The 22,287-nt window shown below is 39.9% G+C and overlaps 1 protein-coding gene across 19 annotated transcripts in view; it reads left to right on the top strand.

Annotated features, from left to right (window-relative positions):
• MAGI1 (membrane associated guanylate kinase, WW and PDZ domain containing 1) overlaps positions 1 to 22,287 on the top strand; it is a 677,305-nt gene that overhangs the window by 522,732 nt on the left and 132,286 nt on the right. For all 19 annotated transcript variants that reach the window (XM_030923822.1, XM_030923713.1, XM_030923639.1 and 16 more), the window contains exons 3-4: positions 4,474 to 4,593; positions 19,315 to 19,521. In XM_030923822.1, coding sequence (XP_030779682.1) covers positions 4,474 to 4,593; positions 19,315 to 19,521 — 327 coding nt within the window. The remainder of the gene's footprint in view (positions 1 to 4,473; positions 4,594 to 19,314; positions 19,522 to 22,287) is intronic.

Raw genomic sequence — 22,287 nt, 5'->3', positions numbered from 1 at the left:
GAATGGAGCCTGGTCAGGCTGGCCCAGACCCAGGGCAGGCTGCTCAGAGGATAGCTGGGAAACCTCCTGCGAGCCTGAGCATGGAAAGGTTTTGTCTGGGTAATAAACCCTGAACGGTTTATGGGTGGAGACTTGCCCGCCCACCCACTCCCTTCCCCTGCCGCTCTAAGGCATCCTAAGCATATTGATTGACATGGAAAAATGGGATCTTAGTTTCATGTTTCCTCTGAAATCTAGCATTTTTGACATTCTTGATTATTTTGAATCCTCTCAGGAAATTAAGGCCCCAGGGTCATTGTTGTCTTTAAGGTAAACCTGATAAATTGGATCTGAAAACATCATTGAAAGAATGGCAAAGATGGCTGCAGAAGGAGAAAAAAATCAACGTTGTCTGGTTTGGCAAGACTGTAAAACTCAACACATGTTTTGTTTTGTTTTATTTTGTCCTCATTTTTTTTTTTTTGAGATGGATTAAGTTAATGGAACTTTGGTATGGAGGCTGAATATGAGAGTTGCCATATAGAACATATTTAGGACAGATCTTTTCACAGCAAGTTTCAAAGAGATTCTATTCTTGCACTGCACTGGAATTCCCAGTGTGATGTAGACTTTGTGTTTTACAAGTAGCTGGCTGAACAGCTTTTTCACTTGGCTCCAAGACATCACACCCTCCTCCTTTGCTCCTATCTTGCTGGCTATTGCTGCTTAGTCTCCTTTGACGATCTTTCTCTTACTCCCATCTTCTAAAAGTTAAAAGTTCTTAGTGTTCACTCCAAACTTCTTGGCTTTCTTTTCCCCAAACTCTCTCTGTAGATTTTATCTTTCTGTCTCTTGCCTTCAGAGGCCTTTGGTTTACTAATCAACTGATCACCCTTATTATTATTAAGTTTACATTCCACCCTCTACTCTGACCTTCAGACTTTTAAGATCAGCTGTGCTCCAGCTCTCTGCACCTAGCTGTCTATTAGGCATTTCAAACCTAACATGTCCAAAAGTGAACTTTTGATTTTCCCTTCTCCCAAAACCATTCACCTCAGCCTTCTCAATCTCTGCAAATGGCACAGCCCATTTGCCCGGGTCACAGCATAAGTATTTCTGTCTTTATTCTTCTGTCTTTCTTACATACAACATCCAGTCCATCAGCAAGTTCTATTAGTTCTGTCTTCAAAATATAGACCTAACATGCTGTGATGAGCTGACATACTTTGTTTTTAAATTTAATTTAATTTAAAGTGCTGGGATACTTATGTAGGACGTGCGAGATCATTACATAGGTAAACATGTGCTGTGGTGGTTTGCTGCACCTGACAATCCGTCATCTACGTATTAAGCCTCACATGCATTAGCTATTTATCCTGGTGCATCTCCAAACCCCTGATGCTCTCTGTCCTCCATCCGTGGGTGGCATGGAGAGCATCAGGATAAATAGCTAATGCATGCAGTGCTTAATACCTTGATGATGGGTTTTACTTTTAATATGTCTGTTCTATGGACTATACTGTAGCTCTTTAAAATACTCTGTTTGTAATAGAAATCTCACTGCTTCTTATCAGTTCTGTCCTACTATTCTAGTCCATATCTTGATTACCATTCACCTGGACACTATGGTAACCACCTAACTGGTCCCCCTGCTTCTATTCCTGTCCAACCCACCTTACTCTGTCAAAATTTGTTCTCCTTGAAGTCAAAGAGCTTTAAAAAGGAAAACCAAGCCGAGTGTGGCGGCTCATGCCTGTAATCCCAGTAATTTGGAGGCCAAGGTAGGAGGACTGCTTGAGGCCAGGAGTTGGAGACCAGCCTGGGCAATATAGTGAGACCCCCCCATCTGCACAAAAAAAAAAAAAAATTTAGCTGAGTGTGGTGGCACGTGCCTGTAGTCCTAACTACTCAGGAGGCTGAGGTGAGAGGATCTCTTGAGCCTAGGAGTTCAAGGAGATATATTGTGAGCTGTGATTCCTCCACTGCACTCCAGCCTGAGCGATAGAGCAAGACTCTGTCTCTAAAAAGAAAAAGAAAAGAAAAGCCAAATCAAGGCACCCCCTTGCTCAAAACCATTCTAAGGATGACATTCCATTATCCTTAGAATAAAATATGAAGTGTTTTCTGTGGCCTACGTAATCTTGCCCCTTGCTTTCGTTTCCAGCCCTTTTTTCATCACTGTACTGCAACCATGCTGGCCTTTCTGCCCTTTCCTCAACACACCAGATCACACCTTTATCAAAGCCTTTGCCCTTCCCTCTGCCTGGATGCATTCCCCATCACCTTTGCATTCGCCAGGCTCTTCCTCATCACCTAGCTAAAATAGCTTCCCTCGTTCTCCCTTGCTTCCTCCTTCCATGACACTGTCTAAACCTTTAACCTATGTTGCTCCGAGATACCTTCTGATCCTTCAGTCTGTAGAAGAATGATTTCCTCCTGATACTATATGCTGTATTTATTTATATACATATCTGTTTTCTGTGTCTCACAGTAACATATAAATTCCATCAGGGCATGAGCTTTGTCTTGTTCACAAGTGTTTCCCCAGTGCCTGAACTAGTGCCTGGCATATGTTGGGGCCTCAGTAAATATTTGTTGAATAATGCCATGGCATTATTCATGGCAATATATAATGCCATGAACACACACACACATACATATACAGATAAATATATATATATATATATATATGTATATAATAACAGATTATTATAGTGGGATTTGAACAGTAAGATTCCATCAATTAATTCTAACAAAAACATAAACTATAATGTCTACTAAAAATTATTGAGCAAAGCCTTCAGAAAGGATTATCTCATTCAATACTCACAACAAACTTATGGATTAGGTGCTATTGTTATCCCTATTTTGCAAACAAGGACACTGAGAAATAGTAGACACTAAGGAACCTATCCAAGACCACAAGTTGGAGAGGTAGACCATGAACCTAGCATTCCCGCTCCAGACCACTGCTCTTTAACAGTATGTGATACTGTCTCTATGTTTCCTGTGCCTGATACTTGATATGTAAATTTAAAAGTTGTGAACTACCTCAAGGGATTTGTCATCACCTGCCAGGGGAGGCATGAAATGGGAACAAATTAGGAAACAGTGTAAGAGTATCTGACTTCTTTAACCCCAAGGTTCTAGCATGCCGATTATGAGAAGCAAACATCTATAATATAACCATTCTATGCCCAATTTGCAGCTATTTAAAATATTCAGATTTCAGATAGAAGAATTGTGTTCACTAAAAATACATTTTGCTTGAGTAACGTTTGTACTAAGTGTTGAGTGTTTTTGACTTAATGAAAATTATGAATATCCAGTGTAGGTGTGGATGCAGTCATTCACATGACCAAATGATCAGAGACTGCACAGCGCTAAGAACTTTAGGGCCACTAGGCACATACGGTTGGTTATTTAATTCCCAGGCATAGGGAAATATCCTTGCTTATTATATAGGAAAACATTGACGTTAAATCACCACTACAGGTAATAATGCCTTGCAAAATGAGCTGTGTTGAATGTAACAACAGAAATCACATTTTTTGCTCTCTCTCTCTTTCTTTTTTTTTTGTTTTGGTCTCATAGTATTTGACATAGGCTCCTAGTACATGGTACATAGTTGCTGCTTGGCTTATTTTCCTTTCTTGACTTATGTGTAAACCACATTCTGCTCATTGCTTCTGCTTTGTTGACTGAGATTGGGCTAAAATGTTAGATCCACAGCCCAGCACCTGAGCTAGGTGACTTTTGTTCTCTGGATGCTCTGCATTATTTCATAAGAAGAAGTGTTACATTTGTCAGCCACTGAGAAGATGACCAGATTAATTCAGGGGGAGAATTTTCTAGTAAATGCAATGTCCTTTCTCCCTAGTCAGAATTCATGGATGGCCTCTTTTTGCCAAACATACTAATTACATGAGGAGCAGCAGCATTTTAATCGCTGAGAGACGTCCAACCACGGATATTGGGCAGTCAGATTTCTCTAGTAATGTGTTTATGCAGCAGGTGTCATTTTCTTTAAAGGGCTTTGGAACTTGCCAGTTGTATTGAGGAACACAAGAATCTCAAGACCTGTGATAAAAACACAGTCCGCTTAGGAACTGAGCTTAAGGTGGATACATTTTTAGTATTTACTAGAGTCCTAAAAGCTGCTGACTGTGAATGTTGTCTGTATAAAATCCAGTTCACCTTTTCTATTCAGTGCATTGTCAAAAATGGTATAAAACTCTCTCTAGGTGACCCAGCTGTGCTTGTTTTTCTCTCTTTCCCATTTGGGGTTCCCAGGCACTAGAGTGTGGAAATGAGAATGCTGTTGTGTTGTGTTAGAAAGAAGTTGCCTTTACTGTGTCCCTGTCTGGACAGATGAGGCGGCAGAGTCTTAGGTACGCCAGCTTACTGAACAGGTTATTTTAATTACACCTGGATGTGGAACTTCCTGTTTTAGTTGACTGATGGTTTGTTGTGCCTTTGTATTTTCTGCTACAGGCACAACCCGATCTCCCAGAGAAGGAGAAGTGCCTGGCGTGGACTATAACTTTCTGACTGTGAAGGAGTTCTTGGACCTCGAGCAGAGCGGAACTCTTCTGGAAGTCGGCACCTATGAAGGTGAGTTACTTGTACGGCAGCATAAAAAGCTTCTCTCCTGGGTACTTCAGAGGAGCCCAGAGCCATGCGGGCAAAAATGTTTTGTGGAATCTGGAGGTCTAAACAAATAACAGGAGATTGCAGTTCACTTTAATATGACGAATAATAGATAAAGTCTGTGGAATAAGGCTTTGTGGAGCTCTTTAAAAATAGTTTTTGTTTTTCTCTAGGAGTTTTCTTTTTTAATTTACCTATTCAAATGTGCGGGTGTGTTTTGTTTTTTAATATGGACATGTATGGTATTAGAAAAGAAGGAAGAATCATGGTTAATCACAAAATGTGACCCTATAAATAGTGTTGTTTTAATCTTGAAGAAATATAATGTCACTTTCCTACTGATTGATTTTTAATGTATTTTTATGTGATTCATAAAGTAAACTATTTTTGTTTGTTTGTTTGTTTTGAGACGGAATCTCGCTCTGTCGCCCAGGCTGGAGTGCAGTGGCGCGATCTCAGCTCCCTGCAAGCTCCGCCTCCCGGGTTCACGCCATTCTCCTGCCTCAGCCTCCCTAGTAGCTGGGACTACAGGCGTCCGTCACCAAGCCTGGCTGATTTTTTGTATTTTTAGTAGAAACGGGGTTTCATCGTGTTAGCCAGGATGATCTCAATCTCCTGACCTCGTGATCCGCCCGCCTCGGCCTCCCAAAGTGCTGGGATTACAGGAAAGCAAATTATTTTTAAAATATTTACTTAAATAATCTGCATATACCTGTCTCCCACCTGCCTAATTTAGGATTCAGTATTATAAATAATCTGATTACTCTTCTGAAGTTGATGTCAATACAGACATGCATGTGCATGTGCATATACATGTGTGCATGCATGTTGTATGGATATTCCCATTTCTTCCCTGTTTTCCCCAAAAGGTAGTGTACAGTACATGCTGTTTGGTACCTTGCTCTTTTTGTTTAACAGTATGTCTTAATAGATCATTGCAATTCGGTAATAAAGCACTTCTGGTTTTCTTCTTTTTGAAATATAATTATAAAAATTATAATTCCTTTGTATGGGCATACCATAATTTATTTAACCACTTCCCTCTGAACAAATATTTGAGTCAATTTCAATGTTTCATATTTCTAAACACTGCTGAGTTGAATGACGTGAATGTATCATTTCATATAAGTGCAAACATATCCATAGGATCAGATCCCATTGCTGGGTCAAAGCCGAATGTGGTGGAAAAAAGTCATGTTTTTCTGAAAACAGTATTATAGCTTGATTACTTTTTGGAGTGTTATTATTGTTTGAGGCAGAAGTGGCGCAATCATACTATTAACTAGGACAGATTATTAACTTGGTCAAGTTATTATGTGTATCTCTTTACTAACTCTTTAAAATTTGGATTTATTAGGCATTCACAGGAGCATTTTAAAGATTAGGCATAAACATAAAGGGTAAATACAAAGTAGATTATTATTTTATTAGGAACATTCTAGCTTTAATGTGATAATTGCTCCTGTTATGGTGACTTAACAGTCATATCATGATCATGAATCTTAAAGATGTTGTTTCTGGTTTGATATTCTTTGGAGAAGGGGAGGAGCATTGTCTTTGTACATACTGCTCATTTCCAAATTGTGAATATACAGTAGACAGTGTATATTAATCAAACTCCTGCTCATGAAGTCAGAAATTTTTATTTGTTTGTTTTTGAGTATTGCTAACTATCAGTTGGCTTAGTTTCCTGAAACTACATGTTGGGATGAGACTGGGTGGCTGGTGGGCTGGGCAGGGGTCCAAGAATATTCGAGGTCTAGGAGTGTATAGAGGGAAGGGGGAGGAGGGGGACTGCGGGAAGGTACAAGGAGCTTCTTCAACTTGTTGTCAGCATGCTGTCCTCACATGCTGTACATGTGAATTGAGCTAAAACTTCAGTGGCCATGGATAGAGCATGTGTGACTCCTCTTTGGTTAGCAGAGAGAGAATTGTCCTCATCTGAAATCAGTTATTATGCCCATCTGGGGGGCTTCAGTCGTCAAATATGCAAAATATCTATTTGCATTTTTGGAGAGGCTGGGGTAGGAGTGGTTGTACAAAGCAAAAGAGGATTGGGTCGGACAGGAAAAACTTGTGATTTAGACTCCAATTTAACTTGAAAGATGGAAAGTAAACTCGCTTTATTCAGTGTTAATGGAACAAATGATATATAGGTGGAGTCAGTTCTTTTTCTCATTTAATTTTATCATTGCAACAGAGGCAGCTATTATCTTCACTGAATTTTTAGATGGAGACACTGAAGCCAAGTGGCATTAAATAACTTTTTCAGAGTTGCATAGCCAGTTCTAGAATGCTAGAGCAGGAACCAAACCCAGCTCAATGTGACTCTCAGATCCTACACTCTTTCCTAAAAACCCCAAGAATATCCTAGATGTAACTAAAAAGCTAAGGAAAGTAGCCATTAGTACGTGAAGCTAACTTCCTTGTGTGTAGCGATAGAGGAATGTTTTTCAGAAAATGTCTGATTGTCTTATAGAAAATGGTGCCTTTGTGAGTGTTGCATAGTTATTTTGGAATTGGAATTTTCTTAGGTGCAGGATTAATCTTTTCCACTTCTAACCCATTTGACTGTGCAGTGTTCTTCAACCTTTGGCCTATTAGCAACGAAATTTCCCTACCACATGAGATGGCTCATAAGTTTTTTTTTTTTTTTTTTGGAAACAGAGTCTCACTCTGTCGCCCAGGCTGGAGTACAGTGGCACAATCTCGGCTCACTGCAACCTCCGTCTCCTGTGTTCAAGTGATTCTCCTACCTCAGCCTCCTGATTAGCTGGAACTACAGGTGCATGCTACTGTGCCCGGCTAAGGTTTTATATTTTTAGTAGAGATGGGGTTTCACTCTGTTGGCCAGGATGGTCTCAATCTCATGACATCGTGATCTGCCTGCCTCGACCTCCCACAGTGCTGGGATTACAGGCATGAGCCACTGCGCCTGTAATTTTTTGGAACTGACCCGAGTATACTATATTGACTCTTAAAAACTGAGAGCCAAATGGAATGTTTATTAAATGCCATATACCCTCATAGGAGTAGGGCTGGAAAGACATTTAGAGAACTTTCTCTGTCTTTGCCTCCCCTGGATAAGTCCCTTGATGGTGGCTGCTGTCTATTGGTAGACACTAACAAGCTTGCAAGCCCTGCTGTCACACTGCCTAAGTTTGATTCTCAGCCCTTTTGCTATTGAGCTGTGTGCCCTCCGGGAAGTTACTTAATGCTCCATGTCTCCATTTTCCCATTGGTAAAATTAGAATAATAATAGTGCTTCCTCAGAGGTAGGGCTAAATGAGACAATAATTGGAAAGGGCTTAACAGAGTGTCTGACACATGTAAGCTCTCCATCAGCATTAGCTCTTGTATTTACACGCACCTAGTTCTAAATTGCTCCTGTAGTGAATCCCTTTCCTCTCTACTAGTCAGTAAACCAGCAGATTTGCCAGTGAAATGTCTTTATTTACTTCCCAGGTACTCACCTTACTTTTTACCCTCCTGAAATTGCTTTCCCCACACCTCTACTGGTTCCAGAGAGGAAAAGTCTACCGCAACAATACAAAGCACTCTTTAAAGCAAGATGTGTATAAATGTTTAAGTAACAGTAATAAGCGTACATGATGGCATAGTTCCTACAGTAAAAGACTTAAAACTAGCTAAGTCTTAGTTGCTTCCCCTCTTCCATATAGGTAACCATTATTAAAGATGCTAGTGCAAATATCTAGAAAACTTATATGTACACAGCATATATGTGTATATGTGTATATGTGTATATACACATATATGTGTACATATATACACACACACATATATAATGAGTATCCCAGTGAATGAGTGTGTGTGTGTGTGTGTGTGTGTGTGTGTGTGTGTGTGTATATATATATATATATATATAACTTATTTAACCAGCCCCCTGCAGATGGACATTTTAAATGTCCCCTGTCTTACCTCCCCCTTCTGTTTTTGGTGGTGGTGTTATAAACAGTGCTTCAGGTATCTTGTTATACAATTATGAGCATAACTGTAGAGTAAATTTCTGGTAGCACAGTTTTAAAGCAAGCCTTTTAATGCATATATAATTTATTTCAACAAGTATTTATTGAGCATTTATTTCAGGTCAGACTTTTTTTGTGAGGCAAGGGATATGATGTACAGGGTAGAAGACCAAAACTGCCTGACTTTGAAGGTGCTTATGTTTTTTAATAATTATTTTTGCTAGTGCTTGTGTGGCACATAGTAGGTGCTCTTCAAAGTGCACTGTATACACAAATTCATTTAATCTTCCTAACAAGCCTATGAGGTGATTTCTATTTATGTCCATTTTACAGAAGAGGAGTATGAGGCCCAGAAACACCAATAATCTCTTCTTAGTTCACATGGTAAACCAAAGATAGAGCTGGGATTCAAATTCAGGTACTCTGGCTGCAGAGTCTACAGTCTTCCCCCACTCAGCCTTGTGAGGCGGATTAAACATAAACAATTTTGTTGGGCATGGTGGCTGACACCTATAATCCTAGCACTTTGGGAGGCTGAGGTGGGAGGATTGCTTGAGCTCAGGAGCTCGCGGCCAGCGTGGGCAACATGGCAAAAGCCCATCTCTACAAAAAAAATACAAAAATGAGCCAGGTATGGTGGCGTGCACCTGTAGTCCCGGCTACTCGGGAGGCTGAGGTGGGAGAATCACCTGATCCTGGGAAGTTCGAGGTTGCAGTGAGCCACGATCACACCACTGCACTCCAGCCTAGGCAACAGGAGTGAGACTGTATAATATATGAACGAATGAATGAATGAATGTAAACAATTTTAAGAAAAGTGATGAGTGGGCCGGGTGTGGTGGCTCACACCTGTAATCCCAGCACTTTGGGAGGCCGAGGCGGGCGGATCATTTTAGGTCAGGAATTTGAGACAAGCTTGGCCAACATGGTGAAACCTCCTCTCTACCAAAAAAAATACAGAAATTAGCTGGGCTTGACGGTACATGCCTATAGTCCCAGCTACTTAGGAGGCTGAGGTGGGAGAATCACTTGAACTCAAGAGGCAGAAGTTGCAGTGAGCCGAGATTGTGCCACTGCACTCCAGCTTGGGTGACAAAGTGAGACCCTGTCTCAAAAAACAAAAAAAAAGAAAAAAGAAAAGAAAAGTGATGAGTGTTCTGAGAGAAACTACACAGCGCTCCAGAAGCTTACAGGAAGGGCACACCATTTCATCTAGTTTTGGCAGACACCCTGGAGGAGGCGAAGCTATGTGAGGACTATGTTTCTGCCACTTTGGGTCAGGTGAGAGGCTGGGAGATGGTGTTTGAGTTTAGTAGTCAGCATGGGTGGTGGGGCCTGAATCCACAGAGAGTGATGTGATGATGAACCAAGAGAGGGCTAGAAGGGTGGCTTCTAGAAAGGGAGGGGAAGCAAGCACACCCTGTTTCCCTTAGAACCACTGCTGTCCCGTAAGAACTGCTTTCCTTGCTGGGAACGTTCAGTATTCTGTACTGTCCAGTACGGCAGCCGGTAGCCACCTGTGGCTCTTGTGATTGAGAAACCGAGTTTTAAATTAACTTTAATTCAATATAAACTCATTTAAATGTAAGTAACCACACATGACTGGTGGCTCCAGTTTTAGAGTCAAAGCTTCTGAAAGGAAGGTTGAGGACCTGCTCAGCAAGATCGTCTCTGTCCTCACCAGCTGACTTCACAAAGCAAAGCATATCTTAAGAGTTAAGCTCCTTTCAAAAAGAATCATCATTTTGATCCTCCCAAAGAGGATGTTATGCAAAGGAGTGATGATCTTCTTTTGTGGATACATTCTTTGACAGGCGAGATGCAGACAAATAGAGTGAACCAGTGACACCTCAAGGCCCAGTAACCTTCAGAATTCTCTTTCAAGCCCAATATTTGCTTGATTTAGATTGGTAGGGATGTAGTAAATGGAACTGCAGTAAAGTTAGTTTCTTCAGATAATAGAACTGAGATCCAGAGAAAGCTTGGTTTAAGATACTGCAAGGAATTAGGAACATAGCCTGGCCAAATGTTGCAGGACTGGGATGCTTTTATTTGCCTGTTGCCTGAAAAGTAATGCTTCTTTTGTAGCCTCAGTTACTAGTTTGTGAGTTCATTCATTTATTTATTAAAGATAAAATGCTGAACAAAAGCAGATATGGTTGTGGTCACTGTCTTTATGGGTCTTAACTGTCTAGTGGACAAGACACATTATTTAGATAAATAAATATCCAATTTTCATTGTGCAAAGGTCTTTAAAGGAGACCATAAGATGGGGAGAGTGGATGTCTATGGAATTGAGAAAAGGTACCCCTGTAGAAGTAGTAATTGAAGTGAGGTCTGATGGGTGAGCTGGAGTTAGGTTGCTGGATTTAGCAAATAAAAACACGGAACACCCTGTTTTGCATATCATCTGGCAACAACAGTTGGAGTTGGCTTTAGACCACATTGGTGATGGTGGTGGTAAATAGCTGAATCTAGAGATATTTATGTGAAAAGCTGAATTTGTTAATGTATTGGTTATTGTGAGAAGGAGGTAGAAAAGACAGATGATGGTAATCCTGCTAAGATGACTCCTAGTTTCTGTCTTCTATAACTAGATAGATAGTGGTACCATTTGTGAAAATTTAAAAATATTAGAATTGGGGTAGGTTTGATGGGCAGAGGCTGCATCCTGAAATTTTCTATCCCCCCTAGCAACTGTAACGCTGAGAGTTGCATATACTCCCAGCAGAGTAGAGCCCCTTCCTAGCTATGTAAGGACTCTGAGTATCACCCCTCACAAGGCATAGAAGTTATTAGTAGAGTTTGTCATTGATTTCCACTTTATAATTTGAACTAGCTCCTCATTCTGTCACTGAACAGAATTGGCATCAAAGCAAGGCAAAGAAGACAAGAATAAGCACATCTTTCCAACTTGGGCCAACTTCCTAATTGTGGCACCAAGCTAATTTATTTGATATGGTGCTTAAAATAAGTCGGCGGAACCATTTCCCTTTTCCCTTGCTTTTCTTGTTTGTCTGTTGACATTTTTACTCTGCGAGACAGGTCACTGCCTCAGCCAGCCCTTGGGACTTCTCTAGGAGAGAGTTTACAAGGGATGAACTATTCAGTGGAGGGTGAGGGTCCAGACATGGCTGTTTTACAAATGCCTCTGTGTAGAAGAGGCTGATTACACACTTCGGGCATTGCAAAGGTTTTCCTTCAGCGTAGAAGTGCAGTGCCAGGGTGACATTTCAAACTGGAGTTATGGGTTGCATATTTCTGCATGTTAATTAGGAAGAGGATGTTAGCATTCAATAATGTTGTTGTTTTGCTTCCTAGAAGGTCTGCAAAAAGGCAGCTGCCAATGGTTTAATTTTTGGGGACACAGAGGTAAAACGGGTGAAGAGAGTTCTTGTTTCTGGTTAAAGAAAACGAGACTGTCTGGAGTCCTGTTCTTTGGCAGGCCCTAGAAGCAGTCTGTTGTGATGAGCTCTGTTGGCAAACTCTGCCGTGGAATGTTCTCTGTTGATAATGAAAGTGACCAGATGAAATCTGTGCTATAATTGGCTGTTCTTTTGCTTATGAAGATGGGGAGGCTGGAGAAGTTTTCTTTAATTCCCTGCTTAGAGATCCCCAAAGATTCCTGGAGTTAAAAGCATAGATGTCAGAGACAGACTAATCTGTGTTTAAATGCCAGTCATCATTTTTGACTTGTGTGAATACCAGTTTCTTTATGTGAAAATGGGAATATTGATGCCTTTTTTTTTCTGTAAGATTGTTTATGAAGATTAGAATAAGTGAATAAATGAGTAGTGACGATTGGTGCACAATAAAGGTAACTTTAAAAAATGTTGTTATTTGAATATGTGTTTTGATAATACACTCTTCTACACGTTAACCCTATTATCTGTCTACAACATCTGGCCTGACTGGAGACTGCCAGAGTTTGTTATAGGCTAACATTGTGCCAAGCACAGTGCTGGGTGCTTTATACACATTGTCTAATTTAATCTTGACAAAAACCCTATTAGGTTGCCATGATTTTTATCTTTATCCTATGTGAACTGAGGCTGAAGACAGAGAGGTCCCTTATGTCACTCAGGGTCATAAAGCTCTTATATTGTCCTCTTTGATCTGGTATTAGAAGCCAAATGGCACTGGCAAGGACAAACTGCTAATTATAGGACAGTGGTGTATTGTCCTTCTGTGCGTGAACATCGTATTTTTGTAGGGTGGGGCAGGTAGGAAAAGGAAGAGTAAAAAGAAAGGATTGCAGTTTTGTGAAGGAACTATCGTGTGCTGAGCAAGCAAGTAGCAAAGCGAAGTGAGGCAGATCTTGGTAATTCAGATGTAATTAATTGATGGACTGGAAAGAAAGTGTTGTGAGTCATGCTATTAAAAACTGGGTCCACAATACAGGTTTTTAGGAGGATCCCAGGCTGGAATTCATGTGCACGCTCTGCACTTATTCATTTACTCATTCTGCAGTGAATTACTGGGTAATGGTATGTGCCTGGCACTGTGTCAGGCCTGAGAACACAGTGGTACCCAAAATCAGATGTGGCCCCTGGCCTCTTGGAGCTTATAGTCTAGAGGTGAAGACTGGTACTGAATAATTAAACATTCTGCTATATACAATAAAGGGCATTAGGAAGGGGAGGTACATGGTTCCTTGAGAACATATAAGAACTGATAAGGACAGCTTTGGTCTAGTCTTTGGGGTCAGAGATAGTGTTGCTGAGGATAAGCAGGCAGTAACAGGGTGAGGAGCAGAGGGAGGAGTGAGTGCAAGAGCTATGAGGTGGGGAAGGGGCTGAAAGGCAACCAGTGAGGTCAGAGCAAAAAGAACAAGGTGAAGGCAATTAGGACAAGTGCTTGGAGAGTGGGCCTGGGGCAGACCACTCAGGACCTTGAGGCCAAGGCAAAATCAGATATGCTGGATGTCCATGTATTCATGTACTCTATACATATTTGCAATATACATAAAGAAAGTAAGGTTTTTGTACCCTCCCCCCCCCCAAAAAAAAAAAAACAATTTTTGCCCCCTTGGGGGTGATATTGCCCCTGTTGAAAATGCATGCTGTAGATTCCCAGCCATGGGTGGTCACTACCATCCTGTTCTCGGGCTTATTTTCAAAAGCTTGTCTCGTAGGAAGAAGACAGACAAGTACCCCCAATTCCCACCCCCATCTACCCTGGACCAGCCATGTAACTCCATGGCAGGCGTTTCTGCCACTTTGGGCCTCTATGTCGTCTGCAAAAGAGGAATGATTTTCTCTGTCCCAAATGGCTTTGCTACACAAACAGTGATCCATGGATCTCAGGCCCACCCTGATCATTATTTAACGTAATTTAATTGTTTGCACATTGAAGCTTGACAAAACTGATGTATGCCATATAGAATGATTGCAAAGATCATGTTTCAGTCCAATTTTTACTTTGTATTTCCCATGCTTGGCATTAAAAAGGTTCTCTGTAAGGAAATGAATGAATGAATGAATAGTAAATTTATATAATTTGAAAGCCATACAGATTTGGTTCATCCTAGCTTAAATTCCAGGGTTACAATCCTCCTTAAATATTTTATAAAGCTCTAAAAATTGATTCGCAGTGCCTATTACTTTTTAAATGTGTGTCAGAAAAATATTTTTTTTGGCTTTGTCCTGGCTAGAGATTGTGCTTCTTAATTAAGGCCAGCAGTGGCTTCCTCTTAAGTCCTCCTTTGCCCTCCGCTTTCCTCCCTTGCCACCCTCCCTGTTGAGTTTTGTTGTAGAACCAGTTCTGAAAATAGCAGCAGAGAGAACAAGTTTCCACTTGGGAGGGAGCCCAGCCACTGCAGGAAACGTGTGTTGGATAACGCAGAGCCTGTGGGACAATCAGGCTCATGGCTCCTAGACACTGTGCAGCCTACCAAGTGATAGCCCCAATTAAGTTTTTAATCACTTATAATTTTTCAGATGATTTTTATTTAATACCATTAAGTGGCACATATTGTCTGTGAGGTTTGTGTTTCTACATGGCTAGACATTGTAAGGTTTGTGTTTCTGCTATGGCTAGACTTTGCTTGATTGTGACAAGAGTGCAAACCTTTGCAAAAGGTGGAGTGTTTCTGGAAGGTTAGAGTCATGAACTCAAATGCCTGAGGGGCCAGACAGGTCAGGTAAGAGGGTGAATAGTCTGCGTAGAGGCAGAGAAGACCAGTGGTGACTGTGGCAAACTGGAGCATACGTGACCCATCCTGCCCATTGCTGCACGGTAAGGACAGTTCACAGCAGAGTAAGACAGCCAGAGTTGAAATAAGACAGCCAGAGTTTTTGTCCAAAAGCCCAGGGCCAAAAGCAAGTCCTCCAAAAATCACTTCACTCAAAGGCTAATCTGTGAATTATTGAGGACTTTTTGAAGTTTGAGGTTTTCTTACATCTACTCATGTCTCTGCTCGTGCCCCTGTATCTGCCCATGCCCTTGCATTGCCGCAGCCTTAGGGCACTGTTCTAGATGGGGTCCAAGATCTTTGTCAGCCAAAACCAAGAGGGGGAGCAAAAATTTCTCTGCAGAAATCCTTGATTTAGTATGTTCATGTGAATTGGCTTTAGACACATACTTGCTTTTCAGCAATCTTTCTATATCTTTCTATAAGAGAAATCTTTCTATAAGAGATGGAGTACCTGGAACCAGACTTTACATTTTGTCAAGCAGGGAATCCAGACTTCAAGTAGAAGCTTTCTAATTTTAAATGTTGGTCACTAATCCAAATTATTTTAAAACAGTGGTGTATGAAAGTTTGAACACTCCGCAGTTAGAAAACCACTAGACAGAAACTTTTCTATAAAGGTTGTAGGTTTCAGTATGGGAAATAAGAAATAATGGAGAGATTTGGATAATAATAACACCGTCTCATATGTAACACCTTATAGTTTACACAGTACCTTTGAAAACTCTGCATTAGTTAACTGTCACAATCCTATGAGGTTGCTACAGCTGGTGCTACCATTCCCATTTCACAGAGAAAGTACTAGAGAGACTGAGAGTGGAAGACTTGGTTATTTGGTTATTGATAGGTTTGCTTGCTTAGTGCTCAGTTACCATGTGTGGCACTTTGGATACGTGATCTCTGATCCTCAAAACAATGTAGTATGGGTGTCATTTTAAAGATTGGAAACATGCAATATCAACTTTAGATAGCATTTATCTACCCTCACCATAGTGGCAGACTTCAGCATAGGTTAAAGGCAGACCGTCTCATTTTGTCCTCCTAACAGCCATTCTAGGTGTAGACTAGGTTCTCTTAGAATCCCAAGTTAAAGGAGGACAAAGACTTGCCCAGAGTCCCACAGCTAGTTAGTTAGTAGTGGGCTTTCAACTCTGAACTGTCTCTTCCAAGCCTTTTACCCCATGATACGGTGTGCCAAGGCTCTGCAGTGTTGCTCATGGGCCACTCATTAAAGCCAGGGAAATTGCTTATGTTTGACAGTTTATATCTTCTACAACAGCAATTTCATATGGTTCAACCTAATATTATCTACTTTATCTGCCTCCACTCAATGTTAAACTAATTTTCAGAAACGGGAAACCATTGTGAACAAGTGGATTGTTCTGGGTTGTATGTAGTTGCATTGACAAATCTGCTAATCATTTATTAACTTAAGAAAGATTTTGAACTTGAAAAGTGAGGATAGGTACCTAATGGAAAATCCACATGTATTTGTCAAATTTAAGTGGAACTTTTATTTTCCAAGCACTTATTATTTCTGCCATAAATGCAGATGTTGAAGTTTTAATTGATTTTGAATGATTAATAATTTTATGAATGCTACTTCAGTTTAATGGCACTGAAAGTGAGGGATATGGCTAGGAAATTATACATATGAAAATTATGAGGGAGGGATTCCACATCTTTCAGTAGAAGTTTCTTATTTTTAGATATTAGCCTTAGTTTAACATCTGACTCGAAAATGTACATGATGTCTTGATATAATAATGATTGTAAGGAATGAAAATTAAATTCACTAGAGCCTAGTCTCTCTCCCTTTTTTCTCACTGTGCAGATCATTTTTAAAATAGTTAACGATCGTACTTTCCTAAACTTCACTAAATAGTCTTCAGTTAATGAAAAAGTTAACAGTTTGGCCTAGTTACTTACACCTTCAATGAAGGCATGAGACATCCTTTGATACAGCCTCCATAGAAATGCAAGATTAAGTGCATTTCTTGGTTGACACATGTGCTAATTTCTTCTTTGCTCAAGTGTTAGCCCAAGACACGTGTGAGATGCCTTTCTTCAAGCTGATTCGACTCAATTCCTGCGCCTTTAAGTTGAAAACCTGAAAGAAGATTTTTGAAGATATGGATAGATTACTTCCTATGAAAACACTTGAGTGATTGAGTTGACTATAAGCCACCAGAATATTCGTATCAGGTTTCTACCTGGCATCCTTCAAATTTGAACATGGTGCTCTTTCATGAACTGCATTTAAAAAATGTGTATGTTGAGTTTTCCTGCTGATACAGACTATTACACTCCTCTGAAAGAAAATGGGTGTGTATCTCTAAACATTTTGATGTTTCAAAAAACATTTTAAAAAACTATTAAACCTTTTTCTCTTAAAAAAGAAACCTTATTGCCAGGTGTGGTGGCTCATGCCTGTAATCCCAGCATTTTGGAAGGCTGAGGCAGGTGGATCACCTTAGGTCAGGAGTTCCAAACCAGCCTGGTCAACATGGTGAAATCCCGTCTCTACTAAAAATACAAAAAAGTTAGCGGGGCATGGTGGTGCATGCCTGTAGTTCCAGCTGCTTGGGAGGCTGAGACTGTAGAATCGCTTGAACCTGGGAGGTGGAGGTTGCAGTGAGCCGAGATAGTGCCATTGTACTCCAGCCTGGGTGATGGAGAGAGACTCCATCTCAAAAAAAAAAAAAAAAAAAAAAGGAAACCTTATTGATAAGAATAAAGCCCAATAGAAGCAATTTTTTTTTTTTTTTTTTTTTTTTGAGACAGGATCTAGTTCTGTCACCCAGGCTGGAGTGCGGTGGCACAATCTCTGCTCACTGCATCCTCAACTTCCCAGGCTCAAGAAATCCTTCCCTCTTCAGCACCCCCGAAGTACCTGGGACTACGGGAGAGTACCACCAAGCCCAGCTAATTTTTGTATATTTTTTAGAGACAGGATTTTACCATATTGCCCAGGCTGGTCTTGAACCCCTGAACTCAGGTGGTTAGCCCGCCTCAGCCTCCCAGTGTGCTGGGATTACAAGCATGATCCACTGTACCCTGCTGAGAAGTGAATTCTTTATCTGTATATCTCATGAAGACCAGGCTATTGCTGTCTCCTTTTGCGTTTTTTTTTTTTTTTTTTTTTTTTTTTCCTTTTGGTGCTTGTGTAATAAAATGTGTTTCTTATGTAGCTATGTACTGAGGATAGACAATGGGGTTGGATCCTTGGGAAGAAAAAGTGTGTATAGGATTTATTATTATTTACAAATTCTGCTTTACTAGGCATAGAATTACAAAAATTAGTTAGGATTGATTCAGTATCTCAGAATCATTTCCTATCTTCCTGGCCTTGCTCTGAAAGATGCGAAGTGGTAAATGGAGCGATGACATTCTAAGGTTGATGTCTTTTATCATGTAGCCACTGAATATTATTGTTATCAACTGTGTTTTTCAAACTTGATGAACCACCCTTTATGATTTTGTTCATATGGAGAACACGTATTATTTATTTAATGTTATCTTTAAAATAACTTTTAAAAAATAGCTGACTTTTTAACTTTTCAAAAGGAAACTCTTATTACTACCATCACTATTATGTATTCAGCTGACTTCTTATTATATAAAACTGTCTTTTTAAACTTCAAGTGAAAAATAAGTCAATTTTTTAAAGTATTGCTTTTTTTCTTAAATTCTAAAGGCAAACTTTATATTGCTATCATAACTTACCAGTGAGATTTCTCTATAGCAAATTAAAAATATATGTATCTATTAAAATAAAAAAATTAAAATGTAAAAATCTATTTATGTACAAGTGAGAATCACATAGCACAATATAGAGGGACCTAAATCAAACTGGGAAAGAGTGGCTGAAAGTGAAGATGGGCCACTACTGGAAGAGTGACCCATACTGGGTGCCACCACTGACACAGGGTTTTCTGTTAAAACTTGGCAAGGGTTTGTTCCTACCCCTCACAACTCTGAGAGTCAAGCCTGCCATTCAGCTAAAGAGGCGCCACGTGGGGTTTACTGTCTTTCTTTTTAGATATTGCCCTGGTTCCCTCTTGACGAGTCCCCTTATTAACGGAAGGTGACCTCAACTTTTTAGGCCTGTAAGGATGCCGGCAGTAATGAATTTTTTATCTTCTGTGAGTCTTGCTCTAAATTGGATTCAGCATTATGCTGGTGCATATATGTAAAAAGATGACCAATTGATATTCAAATGTAATGAGGAGGAAGGTTTACTATTCAGCATAGCCTCCTTTGTTTTTAGCCCTAGTAGGTTCTTTGCACTAAAACAATACAGCTTTCCTCTTCCCATCTGAAATCACTGTGTCTAGCTGGATAGGAAAGACATCTTTTCTAACCCACTCCAGAAAAAAAATACAGTTTGTTCTGGTTTTCTAGTTTAATTTTTTCTAATGTGACTAGAGATTTGGATGTGAAGTCTTAAAAAAAAAAACAAAGTATTCCTTTTGAAACATGCAAATGTGTCTCTCTATCACCTAGGAAACTATTATGGGACACCCAAGCCTCCTAGCCAGCCAGTCAGTGGGAAAGTGATCACGACGGATGCCTTGCAAAGCCTTCAGTCTGGCTCTAAGCAGTCGACCCCGAAGCGAACCAAGTCCTACAATGATATGCAAAATGCTGGCATAGTCCATGCGGAGAATGAGGAGGAGGATGACATTCCTGAAATGAACAGCAGCTTTACAGGTAAAGGTCAGACCATGTTGCCCTCAATGGACCTGGGGAAGGGATGAGAAGGAGGCTTTTGCATACAGTTTTGAAAAGGATGCTGTTCTCAAGAGGGATTTTGTGGGGTCGCCAGAATTCAAACTTGGACCACACAGTGCTTGCAGAAGAGATGGTCCTTTCCCTGGTCTTCTTTTCATGCCCCTTAACAGGAATATTTTAACTTCACCAGAATACCTTAAAGGAGCTGGGGGTGAATGTATGAAGAAGGAAAATGAGAAATCAGCATGGTTTCTTTCTCTTCAAAATGATATGTGTATATAAATAGCTGTATTTTGTTCATTGATTTTTTTTTGAGGGGGGAATCTTGCAGCATCTCTATCATTATGGCTGATTGCTATGAAGCAAAATATGAGAATGTGTTTTATCAGTGTAATGTCAGTTGATGCTGTATGGAAGGCCAGCAGGACCCTCTTATGTCTTTGAAAGCAGAGATATAATGGAAGGACGTTATGTGTTCCATTAACTTATGCAAAATTGCTATATGCCTTAAAAGGGGGAAAGATGGAAAAGTAAAATTCTATCATTATATCCTATATATGCATTCTATATTATATAGCCTATGTATTCCTGGCTATATTATATCTCTATTTTATCTATATTCAGGGCTGTCTACCTCTGAGCTTAAGTATGTTGTATTTTATGAAGGGTTGTTTATTATTATTATTATTATTATACTTTAAGTTCTAGGGTACATGTGCACAACATAATTGTGAAGGGATTTTTAAGGACAAGGCCTTTGGGTAAGGCCATATTGCACAACTCCAGGGGGCACCATTCACAGGGTATAATGTGTGTTCCCTGGAGGGCAGAGGTTGCAGTGAGCCGAGATTGCACCACTGCACTCTGGCCTGGGTGACAGAACAAGATTCTGTCTCAAAAAATATAAATAAAAAAATAAAATAATAATAATAATAATAATAATAATGTTGTGTGTTCTTTGGGTTAGTGCAGTGACCCAGAAGAGCTCAAGAATATTTTTTACTATATAAGGATTTGACCTTACATAGTAACTCCAAATGTAACAGCTGAATAAGATAGGAGTAACTTCAGTCTATAGTGTTGTGCATTAGAAGAACACCTTGTTTCTTCTGTTGTTCCTGTACTTAAATATTGTATTTAATATTTTAGAGTTATAGCTATGAATAAGTTATCCATTTTCAACATATGAGATTATCCTCTCCCATAGTGGCCTTTTCTCACATTACCATATTTTGGTTATTGATGAGCATCAGCCCTGGGGAAGGGAGAGATTACTAGACTATTTTCCCCTGTGCTGCCAACTCTAACAGAATATTTAGGAAAAGTTTGCTATTTATGAATGCTGTCTGCAACCTGTATGGGCCTCACTGAGGTTTTTAAAAATTTATTAACTAAGCTCAGAAGCCTACAATTTGTCAAATGGCAATAAAATTTTTTGGATGAGTTTATTGTTATAGCAACTGGGTAGCCCAACATTTGTGCAAGAAGTGTCAGGTAAAGACAGAAGAGATTTGTTTGTTATCCGTGCTTGGCTCTTGGTAGTTGTCTTCTTAGGAACATTATGCCTAACTCATCCATGTATAAAATGACTTGCTAGGATTAGGTCCTTTCTGAGTTTCCCCTTCTAGCTGTATGAATTTGACTCCATAGAAATTTCTTATTTTCTCTATTAGAATGGGTTAGGCCAGTGCCTGCCCTATAGTTGTAATATCTAGAAGAAATTTGCCACCTTGTACCTATGTTTTAATTGAAATCAGCTGGTTTCATTCATTTAGGAATCTTTCGTATGTTTATAGTAGCCCTTACCAAAATGAAAACAGATCATGACTTGGAATCAACCCAAATGTCCATCTGTGACAGACTGGATTAAGAAAATGTGGCACATATACACCATGGAATACTATGCAGCCATAAAAAAAGGATGAGTTTGCATCCTTTGTAGGGACATGGATGCAGCTGGAAACCATCATTCTTAGCAAACTATCGCAAGAACAGAAAACCAAACACCGCATGTTCTCACTCATAGGTGGGAACCGAACAGTGAGATCACTTGGACCTGGGAAGGGGAACATCACACACCGGGGCCTATCATGGGGAGGGGGGAGGGAGGAGGGATTGCATTGGGAGTTATACCTGATATAAATGACGAATTGATGGGTGCTGACGAGTTGATGGGTGCAGCACACCAACATGGCACAAGTATACATATGTAACAAACCTGCACGTTATGCACATGTACCCTAGAACTTAAAGTATAATAATAATAATAATAATAATAATAAAGAAAACATGTTAACATTTCTTTCAAATAATCTCATACTTTAATGCCTTGATATTTTGATAAATAAGAATAGCAAATGATGGTATAACCTAAACCATAGTTGTGGTCACAGAAACAGAAGACCTTGGGGGTAGTGTGCAGCAAAACAGTTCTGCCAAGCAGATTGGGTGGTCCCCAAGAAGCTTGTGTGCCTGTATTTGTCCTTCATTTATTAAATAGATTTTTTGGTAGAAATAAGGAACAAAGTAGAGGTAGTTGACTGTAAGTCTAGATGCAGTTTCCTATTTCTAACTACTATCAATCTCTCTCTAGAAGCCATGCCTCAGAAAATCTGACCCCATAAAATCCCCACTTGAAATCCTGGCATCTTAGAACAACTTGTGGGCCCAGATCATCATTGCCAAAGTCAGTCTGATGATTAGTTTCCACACAAAACAGAAAGCTAAGTGGCACCTGATTGTGTT

The sequence above is a fragment of the Rhinopithecus roxellana genome, chromosome 1 (genome assembly GCF_007565055.1).
Source record: "Rhinopithecus roxellana isolate Shanxi Qingling chromosome 1, ASM756505v1, whole genome shotgun sequence".
Lineage (NCBI taxonomy): Eukaryota > Metazoa > Chordata > Mammalia > Primates > Cercopithecidae > Rhinopithecus > Rhinopithecus roxellana.
The sequence above is the reverse complement of the archived record's forward strand: the minus strand, read 5'-3'. Positions and strand labels throughout refer to the sequence as shown.